General features: G+C 42.2%; 1 protein-coding gene across 1 annotated transcript in view; it reads left to right on the top strand.

Annotated features, from left to right (window-relative positions):
* fat4 (FAT atypical cadherin 4) overlaps positions 1 to 27,463 on the top strand; it is a 75,598-nt gene that overhangs the window by 38,068 nt on the left and 10,067 nt on the right. The window contains exons 2-7 of the mRNA XM_022235916.2: positions 6,148 to 6,702; positions 7,099 to 7,300; positions 10,648 to 11,742; positions 20,044 to 20,218; positions 20,923 to 21,170; positions 21,475 to 26,267. Coding sequence (XP_022091608.2) covers positions 6,148 to 6,702; positions 7,099 to 7,300; positions 10,648 to 11,742; positions 20,044 to 20,218; positions 20,923 to 21,170; positions 21,475 to 26,267 — 7,068 coding nt within the window. The remainder of the gene's footprint in view (positions 1 to 6,147; positions 6,703 to 7,098; positions 7,301 to 10,647; positions 11,743 to 20,043; positions 20,219 to 20,922; positions 21,171 to 21,474; positions 26,268 to 27,463) is intronic.

Genomic DNA, 27,463 nt, shown 5'->3' with positions numbered 1-27,463 from the left:
CCAGCCTCCCCTCTGGGGTTATTGATTAAAAGGTCAACTAATTTCATAACTTGATTTGACAGTAATATATTTCAGGAAACTCCAGGGAAAACTACAGTGTATGAAATGTGTAAACATGAACTCAGGGAAATGGAATTTAACACCTGAGTCTAACATTTTTGGAGAAGAAATTATGTGAAATAGCATGATAGTGGACAATTTTATGAGGATGAAAAAATGTTGGTGGTCCACCAGCTGAGCTATCCAGCCCTCTGTTGGTGGTTTCTCCCATTTGTCCAAATCTTTGAGGGGGTTTGTCAGAAGCCACAAGCTTGAGAATGTCCCAACTTGTGTTTCTTTTGCCATTCTTTCTTTTGTTGCATCTACCTTCATGTTTTCTGTTAGCTAGCATTCTCAGCCAGGGTGTTCAAGTCCATTGACTAAAATTGAAATTGTATATCTTTGTTGAAACGAGCTATGAAAGCAAAACGTGACCCCTGAATATATTCACAATATCTTCGGGCCATTAGTGCTAAACCTTCACGTTGGCCTGTTTATGAAAAGGGCCTGACTGGTCAAATCACAATAGGCACCCCATTTGGTTTGTACATATTGATTTTATTGAGGAAAATTCTAAAACCCACCACAGTTTTTGCCGCTCCTTTATCTCCAATCCATCATTTCATTCCAAAAACTGTCAAGCTAGCACGGAAGCAAAACTCTTCACTGCCTTGATATTATCTTTAAATAAAAACACAACAAACAAAAGACACAGAAAAAGTTGTGTCCTTGGCATCCCTAGTCCAGTGCTTGCAATGGGAAAGCCTTCAGTTCAGAGACTTCTGAGAAAAAAAAAGGGACATCCTGTGGTGGTGGGAGTGTAGACTAATGAAAGAAACAGCTCCACCAGCACAGTCTACTGCAAGCAGGGGGGTTGTCTGTTGTCCAGCTGCTGGCCTCTCTAAATTTGCCAGCTGGTGGGTCTTGTAAATATCTGTAGAACTAGCCGGACCACACATTGTTCATCCAAACTGTTTTTACACAATGTAATCCATGTGAGAAAACAAAGAATTCCAACAAAGCCTGAAAGGAATTTGTGGTTATTTTTTGTACTACCTGTTATCATAATTGCTGGAGGCTAATGTCATGGCTTGGAAAGTAGGCCACACCATTGTAGTCCAGACATTTTGATAATAATAGGACAAGTTGGCATTCAATGCACCTTTGACACAGTATTTGAAACATATGCTGATTCTGTCACGTTCTTTCAAATTAACCATTTTTGTTTTTGGCACAGCATAATGCACAGTATTACCCAAGTAACATGTGTCAAAGAGTTAATTTTCTGTTTAGCTCTTGCATATTGATTCTGATTGGTTTCTGGAGCAAACTTAACCTGGGTGCAAATAAAGTGTTTGAGGTCAGGGCTGGGTCAGCATACCAGACACAGTGTCTGTCCTGATGGGGGCAGGAGTACATGTATTTGATGCATTGCTGGGTATTGGCCATATCAGAGATGTTCCCCACTGCCCAGTTTGTTCCTTTCCAAGGGGTGTAAATCACTGCCCACTTCTGGGGAACAAATGTTTTGTAAGTCACACTGACAAATTGCACCCTTCCTCCATTATGAGGCAAGCCTCCTGTGGTTTTGGATGCACCTTTGCCGCATGGAAACCTGCTTCCGTGTGGCAGTTTAGAAATGACATGTTAGTTGCTTCAACAGTTGTTGCTTCTGTTATTGTGGTAAAATAGTTTACCAAAGTCAAGGCAGGGTGTAATACATGTAATGATGTATGTTCCAAGCACCATTTACACCAGTATTTGAAGTTGTAGCCACAAATCTGAAAAAGTAAATACTGTAGAGTAAATAAATCATGAATAAAGCTGAACTTCGGTATGTGGGGAATACTGTTAAAAAGCACCCTTTTTGAACATTTGAAAATACCGTGGTTTCCTCTGAACCCTTAAACCAGGAAATCCATATTACCTAAATTCCAATGCTGCTTAATTCTGGTTTAACTGGTGAATTGCCTCGTCAAGTGTTTGGACGGTGTACACTTGCCAAAATGTCTTCTTGGTGAGTCAGTACATGTATTACTAAATCCTTTCACGTTTGAGCTGTTCTTCCAAGCAAAAAGAGTTTTTTTAGTCTTAGATGACACAAATAATCAGTATTGTACCGCAAGCTGGTTGGGCTTCAAAAGTTTCCTTCTTATTCCTCTGTTCTGCAGGTACCACGGATAATCCATTGAACAGAAATGAATCCATCTTTATCTCTTTAGTTTTGAGGCTACTTGTGCTAAATGCATCCTCTTAAGTTTGTGAGAAATCTTGTCTGTGGGATTTTTTCAGTCCCTTGTCCAGTGCCTTATTAACAAGTAACTGTGCAGCTGTTGCATTCCAGGGGAACTTCGCCTTTGTTCTTCCCTTCATCCTTCATGTAATCCTCTTTCTCTTATGAATCTTGTTCAAAGTGATTATTCCCAGTTTGTCGCTAATCTAGAGAAAGAAGGAAAAGAAACAAGCATTTGTATTGTGGGAATTAGTGACTGTGGTTTTACAGCAGACCATGAAAGGATGGGGAGGAAGAAATGTTCTCAGCTGCAAGATGATCACTTAAGATCCTTAAAACCAACCGCCATAGGGCATATTGAGATTGTTGGAATATTTCTGTGATGACTCAAAGCCAACACGATTTTGGTCACTTGTAAGACAACTTTTTTGCCCCCCCCCTTTTTTAATACTCGGATGTTTAATTACATTGGCTGTGGGAAGGGGTAGAGGAAGTCTGTGGCCCCCCCTATGTGCCTCCATACATGTGCACTACATGTAGGTGTAAGCCACAGTTCATTTGCTTTCAATTCCCCATGAACGATGGAGAAAACGTTTACACCCCTGAGTGCCCCTGTATTGTATTTTAACAGGTTTCTTTTGTGTTGTTCTTACATGCAGTAAATATTTTTCATTTGAATTTATAAGGTTATTCATGTGGCTGTTATTTTGTTGGAATCTGTCACAGTCAGTTCATGTGTAAGGCATTCATGTACCAGTGGCCTTTGAAAAAGTATTAGATTTAGGGAAAAAACAGGGTGGGTGCACCTGTAGAAATCAACCTTTGCAGAATTGATTCACTGCTTTTCAATAGAAGGGTTGGAAGTGAGTTGATACTTTGGCAGTACCCCAGCAGTAATCATATTATATCCCAGTGCATCCATGCATTTGTGCAGTCAGTCTAGTCATGCATTCCATTTCAAATGAACAATAAGTATGAAATTGGATTTCAGATTACAAGCTGCGGCAATCCTTTGACGAACTCACGAACGATTCTTTGGTTGTGAAGATGGAAGTAGGTACCATGGTTTCTAAGCATTCACAGACTTGCTGGGCAGGCAGGCTGTTTGAAATGAAAAGATTTTTGACAGGAAAATGTATTACAGTATTTGTGGGAAGATTGCTTCTCAGGTATATCCGAACAATGCAGTGTCCAGGTGTCAAGACGCATTTTTATGTCAATTTGTCACCACATTTGCGGAAAATTTGTCCCTACAGAGGTGGATAATGGCATCCTGGTACTAGATGTAACAAAGCTTGCTGTGTTGACACACAAAGTGGAGCTTTACACTGTGCAGAAACCTTTGGGCCACCTACTCCAATATGTTTTGAAGATTTGCGCCCGGTTTCATTTTCAAAACCTTTCTTTGTTTGAATGATGATTTTATGGTAAAAGGACACTTGCATTAAAGTATGCAGCGTATTGTACACTGGGATAGAATGGGTTTGGATAGAGTGGGTTTGGAGTGAATGTATGTGATATTTCGTAGAATTGAAACACCAGCCTGTCCTTTCTCAGCCAGGGTTAAAACTGTCTGTCCTTTGCTAAAAAACTTTGGAAACTGACACCCCTTGGTGATATCTCAGACCATATTTCCATGCTTACCTATTTACCTAGTGCTAAAAGCTTTACACATGTTCATGTACATACATGTACATGTACGGGTACATGTATGTGAAAAGGTGGCTTGTAAAATTTGAAAAAGCAGAAGTGCCAGTCCAAATTACAAATTTTGTTTATAAGGACAAGTGGCCAGATGAGAACTGGATGTACCTCATTTTAAGTCTACTGATCCATTCTCATGGAGTTGATTTCATTCACCTGTTGAGTCTGATAAAAGGAAAATTCACCTTGCCTGGTGTTCTGCCTATCCAATCATATGGAAGAGGCATTTTGGTTTCGTAGGATGGGCACTGCCCTTCACAGGGGACAATGGTGCCAGGACTGATAATGAGCGGTTTCACCTTGTGGTGTCAGCAATTCTTTCAAGCCTGATGTCGGCTAATTGCCTGTGTCATCAATCCCAAGCAGTACAGCATGGGAAAGGATAGCAAAAAGGAATTCAAAACATTCATACTTTTCCCCCATGAATGAGTAACACCTGAGCAAGGCAGAGGAACAGCATGTCTGGTGTTATTAGCTGGTCAAGTACGGGTACACCCATATTTGTTTTACAGTTGATGGATGTTGCTGGGACCAACAATGTCATGGGGACAAATTGTTGTCCTCACAACTTGGTCATGACTTTCCTTACAAAAGACATTGCCTTCTCAATGCCATAGTGGCTTGGGCACATACTGAAGGCCTACTTGGTTACAGAAAGAAATTTTACTACACTGAATGACTAAACGACATTTGGACTTGAAAAACATTGCTCAATTAATCACAGACAAAATGGTAGAAATAATGCCCAAGTGTGTGCCAGAACAGTTGGCATCAGTTGTTTGTAAATGTACATATAAGTGCATTCAATTTAGTCACTGGATGCTGTTATTGTTCCAGATACATGGTTCCTTTTGGGATATCTGAATCTGAAACAAATATCCTGCTTTTTGGCTCCATTTGGGATTAGGACACCCCCACACTTCCTCCTTACAAATTCCTCACAGGGCATACCAGACATGATACGTTTGGCCTCCAATGTCCTGCGTGGTCTGGGCCTAACCCAGTCTGCTCTGCATGTCTTTTGAATATGCCTGTAATCTATCAAGCCATCATAACAAGTGTGAACCACAGTAGCCACCATTTGCATCCTACTTAAACTTGGTGTATGAAACACCTGTCAAAAGGCAGGTTTTTCAGTAAGAGTCATTGGGGTCAACGTCTAGTATCTCTTTGGAGACATTGTGTAGTTCAAATGAACCCACTTCAATACCCACTACAATTCTCCACGGTTAGTTCTTTCAAAAGAAGTTCACATTCTTCGTTGCTTGATGCTTGTAGTGTATTTCTTATCACACGAGTTAAATGATGTCCGTGTACATAGGACCTCATACATTGGCTTGGTTTCTCTCAGTTGAAATAATCTACCCAACGTGAAAAAAAGATAGATTTAAATGGACCCCACAGCTTGTTCAAGTACTGAGGAGTAAGAAAACGTTTCCTATGCTCTGTGGTTCAAGTGCCCAGTGGCTGAAACGAAACGGCAAACCAAACAAGACCCAGGTGTAACTTTTCACACATGCAATCATTCTGCTTGGGGGAAATCAGTGGGTGCCTAATGGATCAAATGCCCTAATGTCTGGAGAAATGAATATATTACATTGCACTTCCTCAAATGGTTAAACTGGTTGCAGTTGAAAGGTGGTGGGATTTGTGTGCAATTTGGCACAGCAGAAGGTGTTAGGGAGAGATATCTGAGATGTGTGCATGGATGATTATGGTCTGAACAAGGACTGTTCAAATAAGTAATTAGAGCCATTCTTTTTCACATATCTTACTGACAAAGTTCTCTTGATAAATATCATTTGTAGTTGTTGATTTCACATGTGGGCCATTTTTAGTTACAAAGACCTGTTGTAGGCTTTTTCATTTTGCAGTACAGGCGATTCACAATAGTGTTTCACCAAGAGTTTGCAACGCGTTGGCCATCATAACGCGCAAAATTTGTCGACCGTTTCCAAACACACGTTGGATCAACAAATTTCGCTCATTGTTATTGGCCAACATTTTGCAAACTCTTGGTGGCGCTCTATTGTGAAACGGCCGTATTGTGATCCATGTACTAGAATAATTTTAAGTGCGTTCACTGCACGGAAGATCAGTACTCTTTTGGCTAGTCTGATTTCTTTAATGCACTTCAATCCATTTCTTTTATCTTTTGTCTTTTCATGCAGGTCCACATAACTGTCCTGGACGAGAATGACAGCCCACCAACCTTTGCCCTCCCTGTCTACCAAGTCAACATATCAGAGGAAGCCCGGAGTGGCTCCCCTGTCACACGGCTTATGGCCCATGATGCGGACACGGGCTCCAATGCCCAGATATCCTATAGCATCGTTAGTGGTAATGATGGCCGCTTCACCATTGACAGAGACACTGGCCAGATCTGGACCAGTGGACAGCTGGATCGGGAGACAGTGGCCACTTACACACTGGGGGTGCGAGCCAGTGATGGCCGGCAGTTCCAGACTGCAACGCTGGAGGTCAGCGTCCAGGACACCAATGACAACGACCCTGCATTCACCGAGTCCACTTATTCATTTAGTGTGCTGGAGAATCATGCTGTTGGGACGGTCCTGGATGCAGTAACAGCAACTGACCCAGATGCTGGGACCAATGGCGAAGTGGTTTACTCTATTGTTGCTGAAGGAGCACCAGGAGAAGACATCTTTAGTCTGGACTCCCTGACAGGAGAGTTCACCCTTTTGACAGAACTTGATTTTGAAGAGGTAATCCTTTGAAGCATTACTTTTGCAACCCTCGTCAATAATGTGTAATAAAAATAATTAAATGAATACAAGTACTGTATGTACATGTAACACTGAAACATCAAATCTAGTTGATCATTTTCTTCTGTTTTAATATATTAAATGTTGGTTTGTAGAAAAATAAGTATAGACTGTGCCATTTGTATACAATTTACACTCAACCCCCCCAACAAAAGAAACAAAACAAAAACTCTTACTATATGAAGGGCCTACATGTACCTGTGATTTACAGAAAAGCTCAAATTTGATTACAGTGGCTTTCAGTGTAAGTAATGTTTGGAGCTTGCTGCTGTAGTTCCGGTTTGATTGGATTTTCCAGTCTGGAAACTATAATGACATATTGTTTTTCCTCAACAGAAGCAAGTGTACTTTCTGACTGTTCGTGCCAATGACAGAGGCACCGTTCCACGTTCCACCACTGCTTCTGTTTACTTCAGTATCCTGGATGTCAATGACAACGAGCCAGTCTTCAATCCCACAAGTTACTGGGTTGAAGTTGCTGAAGATGTTGCTGTGGGGACAGAAATTGTCATGGTAACAGCCACTGATGCTGACTCAGGTACACACTGAAATCTGCCATTTTCCTTCAAATTTGACGTCTATAATTTGAGAAAACATGAGCAAAAGCAGTCGGGAAAAAGCAGGAATTGCAAGGAGCCTTACATTATGGACTGGTTTTTTGTACTATTTTGTCTTTGAATCAGTCAAAAATAGAAACATCAGGAAAGTTCTTAATTTCCAGTGAGGACTGAAAATCATGGCTTCTTGCAATAGGGATTACAAACTTTCCAAAAAAAGCATGAAGCTCGCCGTTGAATAAACAAGACAAAATGTAGTAAGCAGCTGCCAGTCATGTCACATCAGCCATGTGTTGGAAGGGCAAGGAGTCAGTTAACTTGATCCGCGCAGAGCCAACAAAAGCATAAACTGTTGCATTTTTGGCATCCTCCTGAGTTGAATGCAAGCTGTGACCGAAAACTCCTCGGCAGGGCTGGAAACCAAAAGCTCCTACCCTCTAGGCAGAACAAGAAACCACCCGGCATTTCACGGGTCCCTTCCACCGATCCTCAGAGTGTTCACTGCACTGAGCAGTTTATGAAGCACTGCAATATTCACAGATTGTAAGAGAATCTCTAACTACCTGGGTTGGGATCTGTTCCCTGTTAACCCCCACGCCAGTCCCAATCAACATTTCAGAATTCGAGGCACCAATCATGCACCTACCTGCATCAACATACCTCTTGAACGTGAGGTCACAAGGTCACGCTTTTGTTCTGCACAGAAGATTCAATTTTAGTCTGGTAGTGTAACAACTTGAGTTGTGTGCATTGTGCAAATTAGGGACCTTTCACCTCTCAACCTTTCAACTTACGTAAACCACATGATGATGGATCCACATACTATACATGTACACATACTGTACACATCAGGTGGCATATAAAATTAAAACTTTTCATGAAATTTCACTTTGCTTGATCTCCATGTGTGAGCAAAAGGCTAAGTTCCTTGTTGTAATGAGTGAGTTGTCATTTGATTAATTCAGAATGACCTCTTTCTTTCCAAGACCACAGCTTTGATCAAATTTTTGTTTTGTCAAATATTTGGCCGTTCAAGTGGTACTGCTTAATTAGGTACATGCATGTAACATGTGTCCAAGTACAATATTTCTTCAAGCCTGCTTAAATCATCAAGTCCCTGGAGACAGATTTATTTCCCAACTCTGTCTTCTTAGTGCCCTGTTTGCCATGGGTGGATGGAAGCAGACAGCATTGTAATCCAGAAAGTTTCTAGAGCATACCCAAAAAAGTGTTACTTTACGTCCCTAGGAACAGGTCTCCTGTCCCTTGCCCTGCCCTGGGAATGTCATTACACTTATGCTGAAATTTCATCCTGTTATGATTGTAGGATATTATTCTGAAGGTTATTGACACTTTCATACATAGCTTTGCTGGCCACATGCCAGGCACAGTGAGCTTTTTGCCTTTTGCATTTTTTCTGGGGTGGGGATGCCCAGTATTTATTTAATAAAACAGATGACGCTGATTTCAAAAGGGCAGAAAGATGTATCCACTGTTAAATATTTGGTCAATGACAGATTAGATTTCCATGCTTTTGTTCATGTCCATTTACAGTCCTGTTGAAAAGATTTTGTTGGAGGAGATGGTGCAAGATTCAGATTTTTGTGGTAGCAGGAGATAATTTTGGGAAAGTTTAGACCACTGTGTGACAGCTGCTAAGAGGAATCCTCAGAGTTGACCCCTTGGGTATGAATCATTACAAAGCTGTCTAGGACAGTTGTGCTCTTTGGTTTGGTTTTGTTGTCAGGTCAATTTAATTCTGTTAAAGCACACCAGAATTCAAGCCTATTGACTGAATGGGGTTGCTGGTTGAACAATTTCTCAACAATAGCATGTCTTTCCCGAAGTTTTAACCCAAACATTTTTTTCAAGCAGCAGTGTTTTTTTCTCAATTTTGTGCAACGAAATTGTAGCCTATATTACATGCAGGCAGTATTTTATGCAACTTTGTTCTGATGATAATGTAGAATACCATTTTTTTAAATGATCTCATGCCCACTGATGTGAATAACTAGTCAGTAAAAATGGATAATTTCCTATTCCTTGTTGTGGACTCTATCCAATGCAGTTGTGTGGCACACCCAATTTATATGAATATGAATATATTTTTCTTTTCCTCCCAATGACATGTACATGGCTGGTGAGGAGCCCTCCCTGTCCATAGTGAGCTTTAAGGAGAAAGGAAAGTAAAGGGAGAATAAACTATATGATAAACTACGAGAACAATTGTCATAATTACTGGCCCCCAATTAGCGTAGGAGAAAACCTCCGGTATTAACCCTAACACTCCTCAGTCCTCCAACAGGTGAAGGATTGAGGAAGGTTAGGGTTAAATAATAACTTATACAAATGAGAACCAGGTGCTAATGATAATCAGGTGAGTCAGCGGCTCTACAGCAACTTGTAATGTATTCAACGTTAACCAAGTGGACTACCCTCTAATAAATTCTAATATTTCTCCATTAATGAACAAAGTTTACCCCTCAAATCCATAACTTTCAAATTAGAGCCAATTTGCGGAATATTCACTTACCCAAGTGAGTATCTCTGAACCCCTCAAGTGGTATAAATGGCTGGTTTGGAACCCCTTTAGAGCCCTTGGATATTTTAATGTGAAGCGGCGAGGCAAAAAGCTTGGTATAAAGTGCGCCCTCTTGTGAAACAAGCAGAGAACCGCGCACCCGCCTGCAAATCTGGAAGCGCAGCTGCAACACTTAGGATTAATTATGCTGCAGTTTGCTGTTGTGGCAATTGTTGCCTGTAATGTACATGTATTACCCTTCAAAATGGAGGTTGGTGCAGGCCCAAACAACAGGAGTTTGCACTACCTCAACTCTCATGTCTAAGGCTGCATCCAAATCTCTTGTCTAGAGCTAGGTCTAGGTCTTCACTTTATTGGAAATGTGTGGAGACGCATAGACAATAGACCTAGCCGTAGCTCTGGAACCCTGTTTCGGACACGGCCTCAGTTTTGACTTTTTTTGTATCAGAGGTTGACCAAGTGTGGTGCCCTGACTATGGTACTGTGTGGGACCATGGACAGTCTATTGTAGCAATATTGCTCAGTGGTACTGCCTAAGAGAGATCTAAAGACACTAACTGGGCAAGAAATGTTGTACAAGTCTTTGCAAGTGACTCTTAAGAGTTAACAGTTATTGTTATTGCGATTTTTTAGTTGAAATTTGTGGCGAAACATACATGAAGCACCAAGCCTGGGGCCTGCTGGCTGGAATTAGTTAAGAAGAGAAATAATAGAGTTTAAAAGGATAAATCCTTTGATTGTGTTTGCAATATTCTCAAAGTGTTGGTTTTTGTATCATTTGTATAGGTTCCAATGCTGAGATAGTGTTCACCATCTCCTCGGGTGATCCCACCAGTCGTTTCACCGTCTACCCCAATGGGAGCCTCTCCACAATCATAGGTCTTGATCGTGAAATGCAGTCCTTCTACAATCTTGAGATCACTGCCACCGACCAAGCTGCCGACCTCGTCCAGCAGAAGTCCACCACGGCCCAGGTCACCGTCATTGTTTTAGACATCAATGACAATGCCCCAGTCTTCACCACGGGGAACCATGTCTCCGTGCGGGAGGACACCTCCCGTGGAGATGTGGTGATGTTTGTCCATGCAGTTGATGCTGATGTGGAGAAGAATAGCTACATCGCTTACTCCCTGTCGCCGGTCCCCGGAAATGTGTTCTTGATCAACTCCGTGGATGGTAACATCCGCTTGTTGAATGATCTGGATCGAGAGAGTGTCCCTGAGTATACCATCACCGTCCATGCTACGGACAAAGGTCAACCGGCTCAGTCCTCCTCCATGGACATTGTAATTGAGGTGCTGGACATCAACGACAACAACCCCATCTTTGTGTTGGACTCCTACCATTCCTCTCTCCCAGAAGATGTTCCAGTTGGCTTGGAATTCCTGCAAGTGAGCGCAACTGATGCAGATGAAGGAATCAATGCAGAACTTCGGTTCTCCATCTTTAATGGCAATTATGACTCAGACTTCACCATCGATCCAACCTCTGGGGTCCTGTCTGTGGCAAACCCTCTTGATCGCGAGCGCCGCTTGTCCTATTCCTTGGTTGTCCGGGCTCAGGACAGCGGGGATGGGTTACGGATTGCATCCACCACCGTCACCATCACTGTCCAAGACATCAATGACAATGCACCAGAGTTCCTAACTCCCTACACCCCAAGAATCCAAGAGAACAACCAACTGGGAGCTCTCGTCACCCAAGTATCTGCCACTGATGAAGACGAGGGGACCAATGGCCAGTTGACATACAGCATTGAGGGCAATAGCTACGATGGCCTCTTCACCATTGTACCTGACTCAGGGGAGATTCATGTGGCCAGATCATTAGACCGTGAGGTGGAGGACAGCTATGCACTCAAAATTGTTGCCGAAGATGCAGGTTGGTGAACATTGTCATTTTCACTCAAGTTCACTGTAGATTTTTATCCGGGCACTGTTGTCAGATATTCTTACTCACTTTTTGGAAGTTTCAGAATATTATGGAGCACTCTTATACATACATGTCAAAAAAGATTTAGAAGTCTCCAAACAAATATAAAAAGTAACCATTGGCAGTATTTGTGGGTCTACTTATTCAACTTGCCACATTTTCCATCTATTTCTTAAAATTTTGGACCAGTCGTGCAGCCAAAAAATGCAACAGGTTGAGGTTGGGCGTTGGTTTTTGGTATTTAGATCAGGTTTCCCTCCAACCCACACTTGACTTGGGCCTCGTTAAACTCCCTGCTGAGGTCTGATTAATAAATAGGTCTGGTAAACAGACACAAACAAGGAGTTTATCATGAATGGGAAATTGGGTTGTTTGGCTGAGCCAGAGGATTGGGATCAGTCAGGGGGGGTCACACCCCTTCACTCCTCACCAGAATCAATCTTGTGTAGCCAGGGGTATTAGCTGAGCAGACAAATCAATCAGGTCCGGTTACGGTCAAAAAACCACAGACCAACAAATCCATCAGTCAGAAATGAACTTTTGTCTTCACCCAGAACTCTGCAATTCTCATTTAATATAATATGTGGATGTTGTTAATTCCAAGGATTCTTCAATTAATAGGTTTGACGTTTTGGCTGGAAGTTGTGTTTATTTTCTGTTTTTCTTCCCACAGTGCAAGGCTAAGTTTTTATGATTTTGGACCTGGTTTTAACCCAGTTTCATTCATGTAAATGTTCGTTTGCACACAATTGTGTGTGTTTCTATCCTGAACCTAGGTAACGCTTGGTTTTTAAACATCTCGTCTTTACATATCAAACTTTTTACTTTCCCAAAGTTGTTGTAAACTTGATGCGTTACTGCACTGAATTTGTTAGATCTCTTTCAAGCAGCTAATCTGCCTGAACCAGGGGGATCTTTGAGTGACCTCATGACCCTGCAGCAAGCACAACGGATAGCTTAATGTATAAACCAATGGTTAATTTATTAGTTGTGTTAAATCCCCTCACCCCATAAAGAGCTCACTTCAAAGGGGCTTCCATGAAAAAAAGGGAGAAGGAAAAAACAGAAATAATTGACTTACTGGCTTATCACGTTGTATCAGTATCAACTTTTTGCAAGGAAAGTTGGAACTTGAATAAATGAGAGATCTTGTGTCAAACTGACTATGCTTTGTTACCTCCCATGGGGCAGCTGTGTTTGGGAATGTGAATGACACTAGGAAAGAAAATTGTGAATTACTGGCCAGTTCTTGAGTTTTATTTCAGACATTGGCAAAGTTGGATCCAACTCCTCAATGTGAATAAAGTTGTGCCAAGATTCATGACGTTTTGGAATTTTTTTTGGGGGGGGCAGGTATTTGGTTCTGCTGCAGAAAATCCACTCCTCACATCCTGTTCCAAAAAAATCTCCCCCAGAGCAGGTCCAAAACAAATTTACACAGTATTATTGTCCTCGAAACAAAATCCAAGGACTGAAAGGTCTGCTGCCGAGAAAGTGATCACTACTTTTATAGCAGTGTTGAAACTAAAAATCCTTTGGCTTCCTGTTACTCATATTAAAGAAGTCTTGATGTTTTCCTTGTAAGAGCTTTTTTAAACATGCTTATTTGTGGAAACTACATGCACGGTAGATTTAGGTGGTTTTTCTCATGATTCATCAGATAGATTTCCTTCCACTCACCATCTTTGCAGAGTGTTTTTTTCCGTGGAAATTTAAATGACATTGAACCACAGACAAGCATGAGGTGCTGTACCGGTAGATGGTGTTTTAGAATTCGTTTTTATGGAAAAATCATTGCCTGAAGTATGACTGACCAATTACAATGGTCAATTTCTCCATGATCTTCTTTTTTGGGGGGGGGGTACACGGAGGGTTAGCAGTATTGTCAAGTTCATTTGCCAATTAGCGTGAGATGTCTTTAACACCAATGAAGCCCTGGCCTGACATCTGGCCATAGTGTTGCTCATTTCCTGAACCATGCTTAGCCACAGAGAACATGCCACCCCAGACATTTGTCAAAGCTGCTGATGAGGTCATCTATTATATTGGTGGTGCCTTCCCCATTGGTTGTGCTACTTGCTGGTCAAATTCAATAGCTATAGATATATGCTTCAGTCCCTTGGTAGATTTTCTATTTTCTTGATGTTACATTTGTCTGTGCCTAGTAAAGTGTATATTTGATGGAGATGTTTGCCTGCATTCCATGCAGATCTGTATATAGAGGCCTAAAACTTCTTGGAGGTTTCATAGGTTATATGTAGAATTATGGACACACATATTGGTCTTTGTGAATATACTAAAAACACTGTATATCACACAACTGTTGTGCTGGCAGAATGATTGGCAGTGGAGGCTGCATCAGTTGTATATTTCTGCGATTTTGTCAGCAATCGGAATATTATTACCGCTTAGCATAATAGCAGAATTCACATTTCAGTTTTAAACGGTTACGCTGTGAAGTTCATGCACTGTACTGAATGTTGGAATCAGTCCTGGAATTGATTCAGTTAATTCTTTGCTTGTAAATGGAATAATGCACCATTTGCATTTTTCAACTTTAATTTTTTTTAAAGATAGGCCCCTATGTTGTTTATTTTGGGGTATTGGCTTTGTTTTTAAGCAGGAAAGTATTTGCCTAGGTTTGATGTTTGATTGAGAATATCCTTTGGGGGAATTGAATATAATTGCACACATACACTGTGTCTACATGGTGGATCTAGGGTCATTAATACAGGAAAACAGAGTGAAAGGGGCTATGGCCCTGTGTGCTCTTTTTTATTCCTAAATATCCACAAATTGGTAACTGCCCTTGTGCTTGGTCATTCATGTGCATATAATCGGTCAACCAGTGTTGAATGAAAATTGAAAATTTTCCAGACTAAATAGCCAAGTCCCATCTGGGAATTTTCAGCCGTCAATCTGCAGGATTTCTCCTTGGGTGATTTGCAGTTGACTATTAATTGCCTATGACTTCCTCTCCATTATTCCTCCATCATTCCTCCATTATTTCCTACCTGTTTGCTGCCAGTTGTAGGCTGCTTCAAGTGAGACCCCGTGCTTGCTGTGTCTACAAACAAGTGTTTTCCTTTCAGCGTTTCCGGGTACATAAAAATAGCTAGGTACCTGTAATTAAATGTTCGTGCAATGAAATCACAATCCTGGATTTTGTGGGGGTGGTGGGTTTGTATTTTACTGACTGACTCATTATGACAAAAATTGAATTTTTCTTCCCTGGTCTGACAGACTTAACATTTATGAGCATGGTGTTAGAGTTGTATGGAAATAAATAATGGATTGAGTGAGGCATATACATGTACATATATACAGATATGCTGTCAAGTCCTGTGTAAAATTCCAGCAAATATGTTGCTCCATCGGTTTTCTGACGATACTCATTTTACACCCGATCATTCAGAAGTGCCCCAACATGACCGCACAATTCCAACCTTCCCCCCTCCCCACCTAAAAGGCAGTAGTTCTGCTCTTTAAAGCAGATCCAGATGGCCACATGAATGTCCTTTCAGGTATATGCAGCTTGTAACTCCAGTCTTTTGTTTGGAAACAGTGGAATGTTATCTTTCTCCATGGAATGGGCTTTGGGGGGCTTTTAGGGTACAGTTACACCACCAGAGGTACTCCACCAGGCCAGGCTGGGGCCACTCCCCAGTTGATGGTTATGTAGGTGGTTAACAGACCCTGTGGTGAAATGAAACCGGAATTTTGGCCTAGTATCTGGAGGGCATTTTGGCCGATTCTGGTTTTCAGGGAAAGCATGGAGTGGTTTCTGATGGGCAGGACTTTTTGTTGTCCTACAGTGGTTACTGTTTTTGTTCTTGGTAACCCCCTTTTTTTAAAGGGAATACTTTCTGGGAGTGAGACAAAATTTGAATGTTTTGTATTTTTCTGGGGCTTACTTCGGATAGTATTTTAAAATGATTGTGGCATGGATTCCAAAAGCGCGCTGTTCACTCTCATGTTTTACTGACACGGAAAAAAAGTTAAGGCTTAGCCTCAATTGTGTGATAAAAATGCATAAAAAAACATGATGGCACACTTTCAGTCAAAAATACTACTATGTCGGTTACATGTGCATGGCCTCAGTCACAAGTGCTTTCTTTTAAGTTGAACCTAACTGCAAAATATAGAGCTATAAATCATTGGTAAGAAATCTTTTTTTTAATTTGATGCCTAAATTCTTCTGTTTTGCCTCTTTTCAGCGTAGAATCCCAGACCACTGTGCTTTAAATTTCCAATTTATTTCAAGCAGCATTTTACCTTGAAAAAAGTGCCACCATTTATCCTTACGTACATTGTATATATACCGGTGTGTTTGGGATAATGCCTCCAAGGAAATTCTCTGTGGATAAATTTGGCCCAGGCAGGCTTGTCCAGATTAATACCAAATAGTTGTTGACACTGCCCTGTGGTACTGGATTTTTGTACGCTTCATTAATTTTTTCCTGGGAAACTAGCCTGTGTTAACTTTTCTTTTTTGTGTGTGGGATAAGCACCTTTTTAATGTACTAAAGATGGATTGATACAGTTATATGTCTGGATTGTTGTGATCCGTTTTTAGAGGAAGGCTTTCCTGAAAAAAATTAAAAGGAAACCAAGAAGTCAACTTTGTGACTGAACATACTGCTTGTGGATTACTGGATATTGCCAGGACTTTTTTTAAGAACGACTGTTGCAGTCTTTGAGTAAAACAAACTGAACATGACTGTTCCATCATTTTGGAGGCTTTCAGCAAAGGTCACTAACTGTTGTATAGTTTTCTACAGTCAGTCTGCATGCAAATTGATGGCTTTCAGTCATGTCACAAGATTGAAAGGCAGAAAATTGCCCGGAAGGGTAGGTATTGTTGCATGCCGGTAAAGGCCATCTGAAGGGTTGAGCAGAATGTGTGAAGGAAGTTTTAAAGACTGATCTAAAACCTTTTATTGGTGGGACAAATGTTTCAATTATACCTGCTTATTTGAGGGTCTCATTTTCATGGTCTGGATTTTTACTGCATGCATAACTGCAACAAGTTTTCAAGAATTTAAAGGCCAACGATTCACCTTATGAAGTTTATTAGTTTGACTTAATTTTTGGTTAGAAGAAGCTCATCAGTATTTTACATGCTAATACATGTTCCCTGTAGCTGGAAATGCTGTGCATGAATTAGCATTCTCATTTGTCAAGATGAGTCCAAAATCCAACTAGAATGTTCCCAGTATGGTTTCCTTGCACTTAAAGCTGAAAAGTGTAACTAGTTTGGAAGCCACAATTCAACACCTTTGGATTCTTTACAATGCTAGTTAAGTTTACAGTAGCTAGTTTAGAGGCAATATTTTGAATGCAAATGTACATGTACATGTACATTCAAAGAATAATACTACTAATGTATCAACTGTAACAGCTGCTGAAGTGAATCCAATTTCGCAGAGCTTTTAATTGAAAAATCTTGCGTAGCAATTTTCGTGTGCTGAACAAATATCAGCAGAGCAGTGGTGGTGGGCAACATTCACACACCTACTGTACTGTTGCCTTGGTCAAGGTGTTTGTCATCCAGCGCAATGCAGTGCGCACCAGCCGCTCGAATCAAAGTGAAGAGCGACCTCATGCAGTCTAAGAAATCAGCTGAACCAGGACGGACGCCTTGGTGAAACCGTCTGCTGAAGCTTACGTTTTTCTTTACTTTTACGCTTGCTTTCTAGCACACGACCTCGTCTGTGAACATTAATAGATGCAAGCATGCGATGAGTGCACAGTGACCAATCGCAGCTAAGTATACATAGCGCCTATGCATAATGTATCAACATGAACTGGCATGCATGATAATAATATAAAATGGCGGACCTTCCAAGATGACTGCAGCACGATGAGTTGTCTTGTTGCTTGAATTCTGCGTCAGATAAATTAATGTTAATTAATGGGTGATTTTCGTGCCAAGCAGTGGCAAGCCTTAGAATACTTTCTGCAGGGTTGCGACGTTTTCATGAATTTTCCAACAGACTACGGGAAATCTGTTATTTTTCAGGCTGCACCTTTCTGCTGGGAGCTCCTCTGACCAGATATATATGAAGCCCATAGCATTAGTCAATGCAAAACTGGAGGTTGCTGACCTAGTCTGTATTGCAACCGATGAAGCCAGATAGTGTTGTTCACTAATTTAAATCGTTGGAAAAAAATCAATCACAATGAAGCAAAGCAAAGGTGAACTTGATCTCCGATTACTCTGATCAGCTGGCAAAATTTATATTGTTGACTTGTCATGTACATGTACCGGTATAGCCACATGTGCGTTCAGTTAACCTTTCGCTCTACGACTGACTTGAATTATGCACTTACTAATGTGAACCAATCCAAAAGCATATTTAAAATATTGGCTCTTGTCATTTGCATAATGCGCACCGCCTAATACAGCTTTCGCGGACGGTTGCAACAAGGCGTTCGTCCTGGTTCAGCTGATTTGCATATATCTTAGACTGCGTGAGGTCGCCCTTCGCCTTGAGTTCGAGCGGCTGGTGCACTCTGCTTAGCATGCACTGCGACGAATGATGAACACCTTGACCAAGGCTAACTGTTCTGTGGTCTCTTGGTTGGTAACCCATTTTCTGTGCTGAGTGAATTTCCCAGCTTAGCAGTGCTGTCATGAAGTGGCCCTAGTTTTGCTAGTTTTGAAACACTAACAAAAAATGTGTACCCTGACCAACCTGAGTGGGGTTTGCTGTAGTAAGAATAAGCCTAGTGGGAATATGCTACCAGTACCTGGACTTTGTAGATCACTCCCACCAGTGGGTGTTACACAATGAAATTCTTGTGGTTTTACAACGTTTTATTATTTGCAGTAAAAACCAGTAAAACACACACACACACAGAAATATATGGTGTTCAAGAAAATGGATAAATGGAAAAGATTCTCTCCCAGCAGTACAACATCTCAGAGGTCATTCACTTGTTTCCCGTCTTTCCATTAGATGACCCCAAAGACACCAGTTTCTCAATAAAATTAACGCGGCGTCATAAATCATGAAATTCCATTCCCACCTCGCAGAGTGGAGACATAAATAAGTCAACTTGTTATTTTCAAGTACAGTGCACTAGTTACATTTCAGAACAAGCCTGTTTATTTACTTAGAGTCGCCCTAGAAAAACAGGACCCACTTGTATAAATTATTTAAATTTGTATTAACGTCTGAATGTTTACTCAAACAAACAGTGTGTGCTTCAAGTGGCAAACATGACCCAGTTGTGAAATTTATTTCCAATAGAATAAAGAATCAAATATTGAGAGCTGAACATTTTGGGCTGAGGTTGACCTGGGGCTTTGGGTTTTTTTCCCCTCACTGGGTGTCTCTGTTTGAGGAAGGGACAAGGGAGCAGACTCAGGGCTTGTCAATGGCTCCAAAGTCATCAGGTTCAAAAAGGCAGTGGTATACGTGACCGAGACAACGTAGTAAAAAGAGGGGCAGAAATATTTTACTGCTAGCTTGTAGTAAAATAGGTGGCAGAAAATGATATTATTGGGCCCAGGGGAACTGAAATCAGCCTCCATAGCATTTCTTTCTCTGGAATTGATCTGGCCTAAGTACAGAAATAAATCAGAGGGGGATCTCTCTCTTTGTATTCTGGCTGGCTTCCCTGCAGGTCTGCAGGGACCAGTTAACTATGGGTGGCTGGTGGTTTTCAGATAAAGTGACTGAAAGTCTTGAAAGATTTCTCTATTAAAGGGAGGTGTATGAAACAAGTGTAAATCTGTCTTTTGCCAATTTAAAGGTAGTTTAGGTCTGTGAGTTCTGAGCTGAAGGTTCAATAGAAATGAACTGCCAGGAAAGAAAAACTTGCTGGAACACTACGGGTATATCCTCAGTAGAATCTGTAGAGATCACAGTCTTAATATGTGTTTCTTAGCTTGTAAAATGTTTGTTTAAAGATACTTGCATGTGTACTTAGGAAGTAAAGTTGTGTTTAGCCTGGAGGTTGATATCTTAAATCTGTGGCTTTGTGTGTGAGTTGCTTATAATTAATCTGCAAGGTTAATTTCACCTAGGATGTCATCAATTATGGGTGCACTGAGTTGCGCTCATTTTTACCCCTGTCTGATCTTACTCATAGGATTTTTCTTTCAAGGTTTGCCGGAAGAAATTTTCGGGGGATTTTTGGATGGGCTTTGGCCTGCAGGTGTTTCATAACAGACACTTCCTCTTCACAAGTTTCTCAAGTATTAAAATGGATATCCTCTATGTCGTTTCACACCACCTGCAGGGAGTCCGCCTCGTCAGGGTTCTACTGACATTGTCATCACGGTGACTGATGACAATGACAATCCCCCACAGTTTGAACTGCCCAGCTACACTGTGACCTTACAGGAGGAAGTAGGCTCTAACACTCCAGTCCTCCAAGTCAGTGCTACTGATGCTGACTCCACGGCAGATTTGAGGTACGGTGATCATTTCTTGTCATAGAAATGCCCTCCTTTTTCTCTCATCCGCTTTTGCTTTCTATTTCTTTTTCCTGTAGCCCTCTACTTGAGTGGCCACTACTGTCCGTGTTTAGGGAAAAGAGAGAGAGAGAGAGTGAAAGAAAGAGAAGAAGAAGGGCATTGCAACTTCCTTGTCTGTTTTTGTTTTGTCCTAGTCAAGATATTATATCAGATTTTATTAAGTTTGAAGAGATAAGGTTATTTGTTGGTGCTAAATTATCAAACTACAACTTTCTGGGATTCAGAAATTTGAATCGGACATACAACTACTTAGGGAAAAAAGGATACAAACATAACAGAGTAACATTTGTAATTCAGAATTCCCCAAGAAAAGCATCTTTGCTAACTTGTTATCATAAGAGTCCATCAGTAGTTCTAGAAAGTGAGTGACTTGGCACTAAATTGCTTTATCCTACTACCATTGCATTCAGCAGTTGATGGGTGTCATAAATGAAACATTTGTACAGGTTGACAGCATGAGTGAAACTGTGAAATCCAAGTTTAGTTTCCCCTTTCATGCAAAAGACTGTAGGCCCTATAAACTTTCAAGAAAGCTTTTTAAAATAGTTAACCAAATAGCAAACTTGACTTTTACAGCTTGCATCAAACAAATGAACAACTGGAAACAAACAGCATATAATTTTTCTGTTCTCAACACACAGATACAGACTGGACTCTGCCATTGGGAACAAGTTCACAATCAATCCAATCTCGGGGCAGATCCTGACCACGTCTGGCCGATTAGACAGAGAAGAACAAGCAAACTATTTCATCACTGTCACTGTGGAGGATGGCGGCACCTGGACAAGACAGACTACTGTCAGAGTCAACCTTCAGGACATCAATGACAATGCCCCACGGTTTGTGATTCAGAGCTATCAAGCCCTGCTGCCTGCAACCACTCCAGCAGGTTGGTGTTGCCAGTGTTTCACCCTATCCATTTAGGTTCCAACTTGTTTTTGTGGAGGTGTCCATGTACTGTAGTTGACAGAGAGATTAAACGTTGGCAGTCTCAAGGAAATGCTTTACATATGTCGGGCAGATCAGAATTTCATATTAGGTACACCTCTGAAGCCAAAACTTCAGATTGTTTTTTCTTTTCGGAAGAATTATGGGTTTTGATAGCTCTTTCACACTTCTTTAATTTATTCCAGCCAGTTGCGCATATAATTTCAGTAGTCATTTTCTCTATGCATCATTTTTCTTGTTTCCAGGTGCAATTGTACTGGGTGTTGAGGCCCAGGATGCTGACATCGGTGACAACGCAGTGCTGACTTATTCCATCACCAGTGGTGACACAAATAAATTTGCAATAGATGCCAGTACTGGTGTCATCACAACAGCACAGGCCCTGACCTCGGAGAGTACAGCTTACATTCTTGAGGTGTCCGTATCTGATAGCAGTCCAACCCATGCAGCTGCCACAGCGATGGTGCAAGTCACATTCAGTACATCAAGCCAATTCCCATCGTTTCAGAGTCCATCAAGCGGCACTGTGTACCAATTTGATGAGGATGTAGCAAATGGCACAGAGGTGGTGACTCTGCAAGCGTCCAGTCTGAAGACTGGACCAGAGGGAACTGTGACCTACCACATAACGGGAGGGAACATAGAGAACAGATTTGACTTAGATGCTCAGAGTGGTTTGCTGACTATTGCTAGGGGTTTAGATTATGAGGTCAACCAGCATTATTCACTCCTGCTTGAAGCACGTGATGGCAGCAGCCCACCTTTAACCACTTCAGTACAGATCATGGTAAACGTGAACGACGTAAATGACAATTTCCCAGTTTTTGATTTGGCAAAATACAGCGGCAGAGTGATAGAAGGCCAGCCAGCTGGAACCAGTGTCATACAAGTTCAGGCGACAGATGCGGACAGCGGGACTTTCGGCAATATCCAATATGCTCTGCGGTTTGATGGCAATACCAACAACAACTTCCGCATTGACCGTGCCTCCGGATGGCTGGAGACGAACAGAGGCCTCGATCGTGAGACAGTGCCTGAGTACACGTTGATGGTACAGGCTCAGGACCAAGGTAGCCCTGCCAAAACCACAGTGGTAACAGTGCATGTTACTGTCGAGGATATCAATGACAGTCCTGTCAGCTTTACCAATTTGTTCAGTGCAACAGTACCTGAGAACTCACCTGTCAATACCAGAGTGGTTACCATAACAACTACTGATCCAGACACTGTGAAGAATGTTGAATATGCAATAACTGATGGTGGAGGCAGTTTGTTTGCCATTGATCCAGTTACAGGGCAGATACGAGTCAATGGGACCCTAGACAGAGAGGCGACAAGTCAGTATCAGCTTGATGTCTCGGCAGATGATGGGTCTTACAGAAAGGACACCACTGTGACCATTACCATATCTGATGTCAATGACAATGCACCAGCATTCCTTCAGCCATCGTACAGTGTCAGCCTTCCCGAAGGGTTACCAGCAGGATCTGCTGCTGCGCAAGTCAGCGCGCAAGACCTGGATGCCGGAGTTAACCAGGATGTTTTCTATACCATGAAAACCATGTCTGACCATTTCATCATTAATGAAGACACAGGTTACATCACCATCAGTACCCCAGTGGACTACATCCAGCCTGTTGGCTCCTCAGATCCCAATGTGTACCACCTCCAAGTGCTGGCTAGGGACCTAGGAGTACCTTCACTGTACTCTGAAGTCCAGGTCACTGTGACCATCTACGATGCCAACGAGTATCCCCCAGTCTTCGAGGAGACTGACTATTTCTCTCCTGTGCCATCCAATACTGCCGTGGACACCTCCATTCTCCAGGTTGTTGCCACAGAGAGCTCAGACCAGGGACAGAATGCCCAGATCCAGTATACAATCATTGGAGGTAATGGCTCATCCCGCTTTGACATTGATCAGGATTCAGGCTGGATTAAAGTCAAATTGAGTCTCCAATCTGACATAGGAAACTATTATGACATCATAGTTGAGGCAGAGGACCAGGGGCGACCAGCACCACTAAGTACACAAGTCAATGTACAGCTTCTTGTCACTGGTAGCAATGACAATACTCCAGCATTTGACCAATCAAGCTATGTGGCTTCAGTGGTTGAAGACTTGCCAGTAGGGTCAGAGGTTACCGTTGTAACTGCTAATGATGGAGACACTGGTGTGAATGGAAGGCTTTCCTACTCCATCATTGGTGGTAATGAAGCTGGTCTGTTTGCTATAGGAGAGGACACAGGATCAGTCACAGTGGCTAAAGCTCTTGACTATGAGGAATTCACATCACACACCATCCAGATCAAGGCAAGGGATCAGGGATGGCAGAGCAAGGAAGGCAACACCATTCTCACAGTCAATCTCTTGGATGTGGATGACAACCCTCCGATCTTCAATCCAAATCAGTACAGACCTCAAGTGGCAGAGAACTCTCCGAGTGGAACATACGTCACAACAGTTACAGCCACAGATGCAGATAGTAGCATAAATGCCGAATTCACTTACGACATCATTGGGGGTGATGGCGAGGACTCCTTCACCATCAATCGCAACACTGGAGTGATTCGCACTCAGGGTGAGTTGGATTTTGAGAGAGGTTTGACTGTCTTCCAACTGTCTGTTGTGGCTGCCAATGAGGATACGACCATGGTTGGCAGGGCCCACGTCACAGTTGAGCTGACAGGAGTGAATGAGTTCTATCCCCAGTTTGGCCAGCCGTCTTACCAGTTCTCTGTCAGTGAGGCTGCAGCCGACAGACAAGTGGTGGGGATGGTTTATGCCAGTGATGCAGATCATGGACCGGATGGACAGGTCCAGTACCTTCTTATCGGTGCCAGCAATCGTAAGGGTTTTGCCATTGAGCCCCACAGTGGGGAGATCATTGTCTCCTGGGCAAATGGACGGCTTGACAGGGAGACCGAGGACACCGTCTTGCTGTCAGTGCTTGCCAGGAACAATGAACCAATCACGGGAGACAATGTGGATGAAGTCCAGGTCACTGTTACCATACTTGATGCAAATGATCCTCCACAATTTGTAGATGATCTCTACCAAGCCAGGGTTAGTGAAGTTGATGGAGTTGGAACTTATGTCACCACAGTCACGGCTGTTGAATACGACCAGAACAATAACTTTCGGCAGTTCTCTTACGCAATTGTTGACGGAAATCAACTTAGCGCATTTGAGATAGATGCAGTTTCTGGAATAATCACTGTTGCTTCAACACTTGATCGGGAGACTGTAGCAACATACAGGCTGCAAGTTGGTGCCATTGACACTGGTGTGCCACCCAAAACAGGCTACACAGAAGTAGTTGTTGATGTAGATGATGTCAACGATAACGGCCCAATATTTCTTCCCGGAAATGACGTGGGCTATATTTCTGAAAATGAAGCCAGCAACACTGTTGTCATGACATTGAATGCCACTGATCCAGATCTCAACTCCAACCCTGCTCTGTTCACGTTCATCCTGGTCCCCAATGCTGACAGTCCATCTTTCACACTGGAATCCGGCACTAATGTCCTGCGAACAACTCGTACCCTGGATCGAGAGGTCAAGAGTGACTATTATCTCTCCATTGAAAGTCGAGACGGTGGCATGCCAGAGATGACGGCTGTATCAACCATCCATATCATTGTGGTGGACCAGAATGATAATCCTTCTTCTGAACGTGATGCACGCATTGAGGTCAAAGCGTATCAATCTGTGTTCCCTGGTGGCTCTCTTGGAGTTGTCAGACCCATCGATCTTGATACCGGCGATGTCTTTGTTTGTCAGATTGTTAGTGGAGACTTGAACATATTTTCTTTGCAGCCCGGTTGTGTCCTCAACTCCAGAATGCATTCCACAGAATCTGACTATGATCTGGTGATCTCTGGAAATGATGGTCAACATTCAAGTGTCACTTCAAATTTTGATGTCTCCTTCAGAGCCTTCAACAATGCCTCACTTACTGATAGCATCGCCATCCGACTTTCTGATGTTGTGCCCGAGACTTTCCTGTCAAACCACTTTGATCGCTTCTCCGCCTCTGTGTCCTCATACCTCAGTACTCGAGAGACACTGCTCATTTTGAGTTTGAACAATGTCGAGGACGATGCCACCAAGATGGACTTAATCCTAGCCATCAAAAGAGATTCAGTGTACTTGGCTCGTGAAGAGGTAGCCAAGCTGATCACTGACCACAAATCAACAATTACTAGTCAATCAGGAGTAAGCATTGAAGAAGTAGACTATTCCCCTTGCTCGCCTAACCCTTGCAGAAATTCTGGAACATGTCAAGATCGCATTGAACTGAGGCACACTACGGTCATTACTGACAGTTCCTCAATCATCTTTGTTACTCCATCAATAAAGCGTGTCTTCCGCTGCATTTGCCAGGGTGAATTCTTTGGAGAGTTTTGCGAAGAGCAGATCAATCAGTGTGATCCAGATCCATGTCTGAATGGAGGTGTGTGCACCGACCTGATTGGTGACTACCGCTGTTCGTGCCCCCTGGGCTACACCGGCAAGCAGTGCGGCACTAACATCGATGATTGTGCGGACGGACCCTGTTTGAATAACGGCGTCTGTGAGGACTTGGTGAATGGCTACTCCTGCCACTGCACTGAAGGCTACAGTGGGAAAAACTGCCAGAATGGTCCCTGTGCCTTGCAGCCCTGCCAGAATGGAGGCACCTGTATTGAGGAGGGCAGCAGCTTCAGATGTGAGTGCCAGTACGGTGAATCAGGTGACATCTGTGAGATCACCAGCATTGGGTTCCAACAAGGCTCCTACATGGAATTCCCAGTGCTGTCCCCTGAACAGAACATCATAACCCTGCATTTCACCACAGTCTTGCCCAATGCACTCCTCATCTACAACCATGACGGAAAATCCACTGCCGATGCAGAATTCCTGACCCTGGAGGTTGTGGCTGGCAAGGTACAGTTTTCTTACAACCTGGGAGATGGTGTCACCGTGATAACAACTGAAAAGATGGTCGCTGATGGACAGTGGCACAAGGTGGAAGCTAGACGTATTGGCAAGGTGAGTAAATGTAGTAAGTGAGTAAACATCTTTGCAGGATGATAGATAATTAAATAGGAAATGCCTGCAAATTTTGAGTAATGTACAAGGGATCATGTATCGGCAAAAATGAATTAAAAAACCTTGTAATCCATACAGATCTGACATAATTATATAAATGATTTCTCATCGTCAGGGTTTTCTAGTCATTCTTTGTTGCCCAATATCAATGCTTTTTTATAAATTATCATTTGGTAATTTTGGACGTTTTCTTTAAAGAAAAAAATTATTTCATCCCACTTTGGCATCGCTATTGAGTAATACCCTTCAGTTTAACATAGGAAAATCAGCTGTGTAGACTTGCTAACTGTCTCCATTATATTTCAGTTTGGTTATATGATCTAGTCCCATTGCAGATTTTCTGATAGCTGTTACTCAGAATGTGATGAAGTCATTAGGTGTGATTGTAATCTCTTTTTTAATCAAATTACTTATTTGTTAAATGCCAAATTACATGTACGTGTAGAAACTTGATGGTAAAATAGATTCATGGCTGTTGGTGCAAGAATTTCCAAATATTGGGTGATATTTTCAGGCATTAAATATCCAACTGGGTAACTGATCCGGCACTGGAGGGCTCATAATTTCACTAATTTACACCCATTTTGTTGAATGCCACCTTGGTATCAAAAGTAGTGACTTGGGCTGACACGACATTTCGCAGCCACTCCCCTTTACACTTGAGAGTTCAGGTCCAAGTGATAAAACTTGGTGTCTGTTTATAAAAGAACAATAAGGCATCCCGTGTAGAGGTCCCCATGTTTAGAAGGGCTGACCCCGGGGCTAATAAACCTGACAAAGGATGAAGACATGAAACTGGCAGGTGACGCATAATTACCACGTCATGATGGATTTATCACACGTTGCTAATGGTGTCCTGGCCATCCATGCCTTTCCCCATTTTACTCTGTATCAATGACCAGTGAGCCAAGAAAGGTCTTCTCGGTGTAAACCTCTTTTACCAGAAAGTGCAGTGTCATGTATAAATGTTTACTCTGTCTCCCAGAATTATGGGAAATCATCTGACTCCCTGATGGGAATGTCCCCTATGGTTTGTATGGCCTTTTGAGGGGGGGGGGGAAGCCGCAATACAGAAAGGGGCCAAATTGCAAAATCAAGCCTGGTGAAAAAGGGTTAATGGATAACGAGGCACGCAA

Source organism: Acanthaster planci, linkage group LG02, assembly GCF_054643075.1.
Source record: "Acanthaster planci isolate LZ-2023a linkage group LG02, COTS_SCS, whole genome shotgun sequence".
NCBI classification, from domain to species: domain Eukaryota; kingdom Metazoa; phylum Echinodermata; class Asteroidea; order Valvatida; family Acanthasteridae; genus Acanthaster; species Acanthaster planci.
This window is presented reverse-complemented; position numbering and strand designations above follow the sequence as displayed.